Below are 10,514 nucleotides of genomic sequence, written 5' to 3'. Positions count from 1 at the left end.
TAAACAATAAATCCGAAATGGCGTATTAAAGATGATCAAATATGACTTCCACTTCGATAAATAATTGAAAAAAACTAGTGAAGACACCGTTTGGACTGAATGGAGCGTGAGTTTCCAAGAAGTTTTCAGCGAAAACTGGTAGATTTTACGTGGACGAAAACGCAAGTTTTAGGTCGAAAACCAGTTTTAGCAAAGAAAACATGTTTTCGATGTCGGTCAGAACATGGTATTAGATGGTGTTGCTGAACAGCTGAGTTGATTCGCCTCAGTAGACATATGCCAAAATTCATATTTCGCTTAACTGCCATCCATAAATTGGCGCGTCAAGCGCCAAGCAACTGTCAAAAATCCTCATGCCCATACAATTTGTATGAACCATCCCACAATAACGCGGCGCTAACGCCGAGCAAATGGAATTTTCATTTTTGACAGGGCGTTACGTGCTGAAGTTGGATGCAGAAGACGAAGAGAAAGAGAAAGGACAAAAAAGTGAAAGAGGAAATAAGAATAAAAACGAGAGGACCTGAGAAAACATCAAAATTGACGACGCGTTGATTTGGGTATAGCGCGCGATGACACTCGTTGACAATGGATAACGCAACGCTTAGCGCTCCAATTTAGGGACGGCAGTAAGTGAGTGAGTGATAAAGTAAGAGTGTTTGCAGTTTCCTACCCTATTTGGAACAAGTGCAGAACAAGGTCAGTTCTTCCAAAATTCCATCGTTGACCATCCATAGCACCTACAATATAAGTTTGCACTGAAAAATTTGTATACCATTAGAATCAGAAAAGAACGACGGACCACGCCCACTTTTCCGTTTTTTGTTTCTAGCTTATTCTGCACTCATGCGCATAAGCGCACAGAATAGGGCCCGTTTTTCGAAAATTCGTGCTTCGCCCGTCGGTAGCCCAGAAAACATAAGTTTGTGAAAAAAAAAAATGTTCTACCATTAAAGTCGCCAAAAAGGGTCGCCCATTTCTTTGCGTTTTTCTAAAACCAAACATATATAAAAAAAAAGCAATATTGTTTTCCCTCAAAATTTCAACAGAGCAGAGATCTTTTGCCATAATAATTCGTTTTAGTAATACATTTGTCGATATTATATATGATATATTAAAACAAAATTCCTAATCTTATTAAAAGTTCAGTAATAACGAAGATATTGGTCAAAATAAAAAGCTCACGCTCACGCTCGCATTGAACTGTATATCTGGCTTTAGTCCTGTCTTTGGTAACATCTACGATATCTGCACTCTAAGGGCTCTGTCACACGGTCAGTAATTATCATGATATTTGGATCGCGATCCATATTGATGGATTGATGGATCGCGCACGAATGCTAGATGTTCCACATTTATCGCGTCAGTATTCGCATAATTTTTGTGCTGAACGCTTATTATGACGCAAGAAAATATTTTTATTTTCTACGTATAATTTACAGATAATGCATTCCACAATTATTTTGAAATTTCCAATGTTAATTAAAAATTTTCCAATTTCACTTGAAAGGTTTTAAGCACCGAGAAGGAAGGCAGAGCGCATTATGAGAGTAAAACATGTACTGACGAAATGTATGGATCGCGTTTGGAAAGTGCTACACATATTTATTGACGGTATTGCGATCCGCGATCTAGATTTCAAAATTTTTAGAAATTTTGCGATATGGATCATCATCCATCAATACTGCATGCTACACCGTCAATAAATATCGCAATACTTGGATCACGTCAATAAATACTAACCGGACAGTAAATTAAAAAAAAAAAAAAAAAACAATTCAAAAAAATATATATATAAAATGCTTGTAAATATGCAGTTATATAAGTTATTCTAAAAATATACGTTTGTTTATTGTTTCTCAAAGTTGTATATCTATGTGGTAGTATTTTCAACTCACACATACTCAGTAAAGGAAACGATGTAAGTTAAATACCTTTTTTTACATATATAGGGAACACGTTGATGCTTAAATTGTAATAAAATTGTTGTATGAAGCACATTTTAACACGTTAATTTAATGGGTGCTTTTAGAAAAAATTTTCAATATTGAGTTATCCGCAGTACATACACTGCAAACCATTTTTTCAGAGTATTCTGCATTGTAAAGAAATTGTAAAGAATTCGTTAAGATTTAACTCGATTTTTTGCCGAATTTTCTAAAATGAAATAAATTACGCACACTTCCATTCTTTTACGAAATTTCGGAAGAAGCTCTGTGAAGCAACGAAAATAATGGTGCTCTGTGCAGAATATTTTTCAGAATTTTTCCAGAATTTTCTTTATTTTTCGTACAGAGATTTCTTTACGAGTTCGTGTCCACCACTTCATATAATTTTCTTTGAAAATTCGTAAAAAATCGTTACAGAAATGAGATACTCCTAACGATTTCCTTAAGATTTCGGGAACTTTGGTTTGCAGGGTAGCTAGTCGTATGCATTTTGGAAGTTACCCTGCGAGAACAGTGACTATCATTTGACAAATCATTTGAGTGGCAAGACTGATAGAGATTTCTGTCACTGGTTACCTACAAGTCTATAAAATTCTAAAGGGCAGTGTGAAAAATCTGATGTAAACATTTGTGTACATGTGATCTTCCGTCTTCCTCCAACTTATGGCCGTATTGAAGGGTCTGTTTTTTAACCAACACCAAATTTGCAAATCTGTTAGTAAGATAAATGAGAATGTGTTAGTTTCCATCACACAATTCTTGTAGAGTACCCTTAACACATATGCAAATTTTGCGTTGGTTAAAAATAGACCATAATATAAGGCCATAAGTTGGAGGAAGACGGAAGAATTTGTACACAAATGCTTACATCAGATTTTTCACACTGCCCTTTAGAATTTGATAGAAACTTGTAGGTAGCCAGTGACAGAAATCTCTATCAGTCTTGCCACTCAAATAATTTGTCAAATGATAGTCACTGTTCTTGTAGGGTATTTAGAGTTGCTCATAACTTCCATTTCCACGGGAAATGAAATAGGCATCCATTGACTTTGGGTTGCATTTTATGTATCCATTTTCACTGGAAGCGGATGGAAGGTAGGAAAATTTTTGATACGTTAACCCTGTATGTGTACACAGTACACAGCGCAGCACAGTGTATTTATACTGGTTTAGCTTCGAGTCAAGTCGATCAGAGTGGTTTATTGAAGTTGTTTCTCTTTTCTCTTTCAGTTTTGTTTGTGATTTCGTCGGGGAAGGTGTGTGTGGTCGTGCCGATTTTACATTTTGTGGCTTTAAGTGAAGTAGTACATAAGGATTTTTTAGCTGTCTGCATATATATACTTGTTTATTCCATTGTGTGTACACTTAGTAGAGTGCTTGCTGTAACGTTCGTTGAAAAAGTGGAAAGCCATTCCTTATCCCAGATAAAAATTGGGAATTTCTTGAAGTGAAACTAAAATTTTTTTGGAATTTTTTAAAATAAATTAAAAATTCACACAAAAAAAACTTAGTAGAAAAACTAATATTACTAAAACACCTTTATANGTTTCTTGAAGTGAAACTAAAATTTTTTTGGAATTTTTTAAAATAAATTAAAAATTTACACAAAAAAAACTTAGTAGAAAAACTAATATTACTAAAACACCTTTATACAAAAATTAAATCAAAAAAATAAAACAAACAAAAAAAAAAAAAAATAATAGATAAAAAATGGCATCCGAGGTAAGTCAGACACCAGTTACCGAAAATAAGGTTGCTGAAGAGGCGGCGGTGACCAAGCCAGAAACAACAGCTACAGAAACAGTAGCAGCCAAGGAGAATAACGCTGAAAGCAATGGTGCCGATACAGCGAACAACGCACAGGAGAAAGGCGACGACACAAAGGCGTCGGCCGGTGATGATACAAAGAAAGATGGAGACAATGTTACTACTGCAACAGTAGCTAACAGCAAAACCGAACCAGCACCAAAGTTCAATGTGCATAAAACGAACTTTGAGAAGGATGTAATATATCTGTATCAGTTTTCCCGCACTCCTTTGCTGCCATCGTTATCACCATATTGTCTAAAAGTTGAAACCTGGCTGCGTCTGGCAGGTCTCAAATACGAGGTAAGAAAAATAAATCCATGATATATCTATTATAGATACAAACAGAAACATTTAAATCCATGCATATACATATGTATATATGTATGTAAATACATACATATGTATATATGTACATATATGCATGTACACACGTATAACTTTGTAGGAGCAAAATCCTCATTAAAAAATGTAAAAACCCACATATGGGGCTAGACACTGAAATACAGGATTCGATACTCGGGCATACTTAATATGTATGTATGTACACACATCCAAGCATAGATACATATACATGTATATATGTACACTGTGTACATACTGTATCACCACACTACCGCCACCGCATACACTTTGTCATATCCGCACAAACGAAGAACCGAACAAAAAAAAAACAAAAAAAAAAATTGAAATTCAAAACTCGCCATATTGAATTTTGTCTCACACACTGCTTCCGCTGGAAAAAGGGCAGTTGCCCTGCCCTGTTCCTTGTTGTTTCACTCCTTGCGCGCTCAAAACTCTTTGTTGCTGGCTGCGCGTTGATGAGTTGAGTACGGTTGAATTGCCTGTCGGTGCGACTGGAAGCGCGCACACATTTCCAGTGTTGCTATTCTCTGCCCAGCTCCATGCCGCTGAGAGATGGATGTGTATTATACCAACACACAAAGGCGGCACTCCAATGCCGACTCTTTTGCCTTTGTGCCCATTTCACACACATGCGCGCACTCCAAGACGTGGTGGTAAGGCACCGTCTGATGTAGGGAGCGGGGTGGAACAATCGAATCGAACTTATGTACAAATATACATACATACATATACATAGTATTTAGTTGTGTACCAGAAGAATTTTTTGCCCGTTATAATGCACTAAAGCGGCTTACTTTACAATCATACATATGTATATACATACACACACATACCGAAATGCATTATTTTTTTTTACAAAAAAAAATTACTGCGTGTTGCATTTATGTTATAGAGATATATGTATGATGTGTGTTTATGAGCTACATAGTTTTCAATTTTTTTTTATTAAAATGCAGGTGTTGCAGTGCTAAAAAGTTGCATGCAAAACAATACGAAAAAAATAAAATAAATATAAAGTAAGTTTGAAATCAGGTGCCAGCAGTTGCTCAAATTTAAATGCAAGTATAACAAAGAACCTGTATGCAATATGCATACACATCCATGCCATCGTTACCGCTTTGGTAATTTTTTACCAAAACTGGTAATTTTTTTCTTTTAAAAATTAATTTGGTAATTTGGCAATTTATTTTTTCAATTTGGTATTTTTCCAACGTAAGTCTTTTCTTTAAATTTGTAAAACTAATTTATTACTTATAAAGATTAAGAACTTTTAACCTTCTTACAATTACATAAAACAAAAAATTTGCTTATGTGAATATGTAAATGTGTGTGCCAAAAATTGAAAGGGTCCTTTCACGTAACAATTTGCCTTGAAAACACAGAGCTTTTAGTATGAGTGTGTAATATAGCAATTTAAAGAAACCACCCATTTTTCCTAATATGGCGGCTCGATCACAACCCCTGCAGTCCCAAAAATCAGGTTTTTGGATAATTTTTACCTGCTGGAACCAATGGTGAAAGAAAATATCTTTACAGGACTAATTACAATTTTGCAATTATATACGAATGTGACTAACTCATAAAACTGTAAATTGTTCATCTTCATTATCTAAACTCTTTGTCGATAGTAATATGATTTTTATGAACGCGACAGCGACATCATGAATTTTTATGAGTTTGTCATAAAAGAAGAGGAAGCACTTTATCTGTAAATAGCTCTAAGCTGGTGGTATAGCTCTGTCGTCGCCAAAATAATCGTCTACATAAGAATACGTGGAAAAATAATTTGACAGCATTGTCGTTTTCAATGTGATCAGACTATTATGTCATAAAAACTTTGAAATTTTTTTAGAGTTTGGTAATTTGTTTGAGTTTTGGTAAAAAATTAAAAAATGTTTTGGCAACACTGATCCATACATACATATGTATGTATGTACGTACATACATACAGATACGATCAACTAATTAGCAACGAAATTCAAACCGACATTGTTTGCAAATAATGTTTATTTATTTATTTTTAATAATTTTCATTTAAAATATAATTCAATCTATAAAAGAAACCACAATAATAAAAGTTTAAAAGCTTACACAAATTCAAAAAAAAAATAATCAAACTTCAAAATATTTTCATCAAAATTCCAAAATTTTTAACTAGAATATTTAGAAAATTTTCGGGTATGCAGTTTTGTATCCCATTCAATTGTAGTATAAGAAAGTTAAAGATTACCGTTAATTTTTTAGATTTATTTTTGTGGAGGGTGATTCGCATTTTCTTCCATATAGCAACACCCTCCACAAAAGAAATTCTAAAAAATCAACGTTAATTTTTAACGACGTGAAACTTGCACTTTCTAATACTACAATTGAATGGGCTACAAAATTACATACCCGAAAATTTTCTAAATATTCTAATTACAAATTTTGAAGTTTTGATGAAAATTTTTTGAAGTTTGACAAATTTTTTTGCAAGATTTGCAAGCTTTTAAACTTTTATTACTGTGGTTTCTGTTATAGAATGAATAATATTTTAAATGAAAATTATTAAAAATAAATAAATAAACATAATTTGCAAACATTATCATTTTGAATTTCGAGCCCAATTAGTTGATCGCATCTGTACATACCAACATAATTAAGGATCAGTCGCAACTCGCCAGGGGGTCATGCAGAATGTACATATTGGATGTATGTGTACATACATACATACATATGTGCAATATGCAGTTATGCGATAGAAATAGAGTGGCTCTTGCAGACACAAATCGTTCACTTACACCGAGATTGTCATAATTATAAGTTTTTGTTTTTGTGTGTTTAGCTCGTTTTATTTGCTGCCATATGTATGTACATATAAACAAAAGCTGGTTTTTTTTTAATTTTTTTCTGCACCACTAGGTAATAACGATTTAGCTACGATTGTCCTATTATTTCCTCGCGTAATTATTATTGCTCGAATAAATACATTTTGTGACTTAAAAATTAGATAAGCAAGCATCTACGCTCCGATATGGCTATAATATAATACATATCGATTGTCAAACATTGAAAACTCATAACTGGCAATTTTTCCGGAACTTAATTTTGGAAATTTTTTTAGTTTTGAATTGTCAATGTTTGACCATCGATATTCAGTATTTAGAGCATGTAGCATTTCAATTTTCGATGAAAATGAAAATAACAATTAATGATGTGCTGAATTGTCGGTACCCAATATTTGAAAAAAAAAATTCGATACATTAAACCTTCGTCATAATGTATACACCTGTGGTCAGCTGATTAAGTTTAGTGACGTTTTGACCAGTTTTGGTTAGTTCTATTTTGTTTATTTAACGTTTATAATTTCATTTATAAAAGTCTAGCACATTACAGAACCAGCATCACATCAATCCACATTTAAAACTTCTTACAAAAATTATAAAAATTTAACAAACTTTAATAAACGACAGTACTAGGTGACGGAGTCTCTCTCTCAACTACAAATCCAACGCCGGATTTAAACTTCTTTACATGGCAGCTGTGGTCTATATAGGATGAAATTAACGAATTCTTGTTGAGTTTAAAAAATTCTGTACGAATTTTTTTTCTAAAAACCTCATTTTTCAGAATATTTCTGTTTTTTTTTTTTTAATTTTAATTCAATAAACTAGACAACAAAGCAAAACTTACATACATATATGAACAGTAGTCATAGGACTTTTTTAAAATTAAATATGCCTATGAGGAGAGAACCAATTTTTGAATGCAGTTATAATTCGGTTGACATGAAATTTTTCGTACATATATCTAAATATGTACATATGAGTGTTTCCTGCGTTATGGACGTTCCATTTGGAGACACTTTTCCCATCATAAAAAAAAACTGTAGTAGGTTCTCAGTGAACACAAGCTTTTGTCATGAGTGAGATACCTTTCTGAAACCAATAAGAATATTTTCCATAAATGTTATATAGTAAGTGCATAGCGATTAAAAGAACCCGTTCGGACGTTCCCAAAATGGAACTCGTATCGAAAATGACTGATGATTCCTGCAAAATTCGGCGAATCTGTTAACGGTACAAAAAAGTATGTATGAGTGGTTGTTAGAATAATAAGCAGCCATAACCATTGCGTCAAATTAAACTTCCCAACGATATTTAATAGCTGTCAAAAACTGTGCAAAGTTCTTCGGACGTTCCGATTTTTTCCAATGAGATAAAAGTTTTTGTTTAAGAATTCAAACACACTCGGTTTTTATGAGGTTTTGTTGTAAATAATACAAAGCACGTAATGCCTGAGTAGCTAGTGGGTGACAGGTAACAAGATCAATGGAAATAAGGACAATTAACACTATTTCGCATACTGGTGCGAAATAAAGTGAATTGACATTATTTCCAAATTTGGGCAAAAACGTTATTTTTGTTGGTTTTCCATCATTCCTCATCCTCTCCAAATAGATATAAATAATTTAAAAAAAGTCATAGTCTAACGCTCCTTTGATTTTTTAATAATTTAATTTTTTACTTTTTATTTTGTTTTTGATAAACACAATTTTTAATATATGTATTTGTTTTAGGTATGTATTAAATATTTTTTTTCAAAAATTTTAAAAATTAATTGCTTCTAAAATTTATAAATATATATTTTTTTATTCAGTTAACTTTATAGACAGCAAAGCCACTCATATATTAACTTGTTAATATTTATTTTGTAAATTTAGTTTTCGATGTAAAAGCATTACATAACGACGAGTCTATCAATCCCTATGAATTTTTGCTCGCTATTCCGATTCCGAAGTTTGAGTTCAAAAGTTTGCACGCTTTTAGTTTCTAACCTCAAAAACCCTATTATTGTGGTACATTTGTTGTATTTTTTTTAGGGTAGAAAGAAAAAAAGTGAGTCAACTTTTCAAATGCTGGCTTCAGATTCAACTTCCAAGGACCAAAACGACATATTCTTTCGACTGCCGATTCTACTTGACATCTCGTTATATAAAATTTGTTCGAGAAAACTTTATACATATTTGGTTGTGTGCCACACAACTATTTCTTTTTTTATCAAAAAAGTTAGTAATAACTTCATCCAAGGTGTAATGGAAACAAAGAAAAACCTTCAAGGATTTCTTATGAGCACCTAAAGTTTCTGGGAATCCGACTTTAGTTGTCCTTCAAGTATACAAAAGCTGAAACCAATGTTTTGGCAATTTTTGTTAATAGTTTTTTTTTTGTTATTTTGGCTTTGATTTTTTCGTGTGTTGTTATAAAATTTTGTTTCGGTTTTCCTTGATGTTTTTGATAAAATTCGGATATATAATTAGGCCAAAATTTGACGTTTTTTGAACCTCACAAAAGATGTAGGGTCTTAAAGGACAAGCAACATACATTGACGAATATCGAAATTACGAGTCGTGGGAATTCCTCAGGCAATAGAACCATAACTGGCTGCGTTATGTGGCATGTTAGCCAGTTTAGTTGAAACCTTACATTGTCCAGATCAAAATCTTCAATTTCATGCCAAAAAGAGTCATTTATCATAGCGGCATGGTGCTGAGAATTGACTGTTCGATGACTCACAGTGGTGTACAAGATGAAATAGCCAATTTTTTGTAGATCTTCAGATACTCTGTTTTAATTATAACGTTTACCGAATAAATCTATTGTAATAGGGACTGAATATCCGTTTTCTGATAATTTATAGGCAAAAATTTGCACCGGTCCAGTCTGGTTTTTTTTTAAATATATGTTGATTGGCAACTTGATGTCAATATTATATCGATATTATATCACTTCCAGCTGCCATATTGATCGGTGCTCTTTTTATGGCATTTATAAAACGTGTTTGAGGTTAGATCTGTATGGTAGATATGTATCTATGTGTTTACTTACATTATTATTAAAAATATATGGACAACATTTTTGAGTCATTTTTAAGGCCCTCATTGCACCAGAGTCCAAATTCGTCAAATTTACTGTTAATAAGTAAATGTGCCGCCGAATGTGAAATGGACCTTATCACTTTTCTCGGAATGCAACCAAACGCAACCACTGTAATTTCGCCGTTTTTGTATACTTGAATTGTTACGTTCTTCCAGTAAATATGTGGTAATATATCTTGAATGAACATATTTCCGTTCATTAATTACAAATTAAAAAAGTCACCTAACTTTTGGTAGTTTCAACGAAAAGGGAGTTGTTCTGGTTTATAATGATTATTTACTACTTACATATATAACGGGTGATTTTTTTGAGGTTAGGATTTTCATGCATTAGTATTTGACAGATCACGTGGGATTTCAGACATGGTGTCAAAGAGAAAGATGCTCAGTATGCTTTGACATTTCATCATGAATAGACTTACTAACGAGCAACGCTTGCAAATCATTGAATTTTATTACCAAAATCAGTGTTCGGTTCG

At 32.9% G+C, this 10,514-nt stretch overlaps 1 protein-coding gene and 1 long non-coding RNA gene across 3 annotated transcripts in view; one reads left to right on the top strand and one right to left on the bottom strand.

Annotated features, from left to right (window-relative positions):
- Nucleotides 1-3,231: 3,231 nt before the first annotated feature.
- LOC108362030 (uncharacterized) lies at nt 3,232-3,634 on the bottom strand. The gene is made up of 2 exons (XR_001847400.1): nt 3,595-3,634; nt 3,232-3,486 (listed from the first exon to the last, which is right to left on the bottom strand). It is a non-coding gene; the product is annotated as an uncharacterized LOC108362030 (long non-coding RNA).
- fax (failed axon connections) overlaps nt 3,501-10,514 on the top strand; it is a 34,502-nt gene continuing 27,488 nt past the window's right edge. For both annotated transcript variants that reach the window (XM_017614855.1, XM_017614854.1), the window contains exon 1: nt 3,501-4,058. In XM_017614855.1, coding sequence (XP_017470344.1) covers nt 3,660-4,058 — 399 coding nt within the window. In that variant the 5' untranslated portion in view covers nt 3,501-3,659. The remainder of the gene's footprint in view (nt 4,059-10,514) is intronic.

This window comes from Rhagoletis zephyria, unplaced genomic scaffold (genome assembly GCF_001687245.7).
Source record: "Rhagoletis zephyria isolate East Lansing unplaced genomic scaffold, Rhagoletis_zephyria_1.1 Rzeph_scaffold_00911, whole genome shotgun sequence".
In the NCBI taxonomy this organism is placed as follows: domain Eukaryota; kingdom Metazoa; phylum Arthropoda; class Insecta; order Diptera; family Tephritidae; genus Rhagoletis; species Rhagoletis zephyria.
Note: the sequence above shows the minus strand (reverse complement) of the source record. Positions and strands in the feature narration are given on the sequence as shown.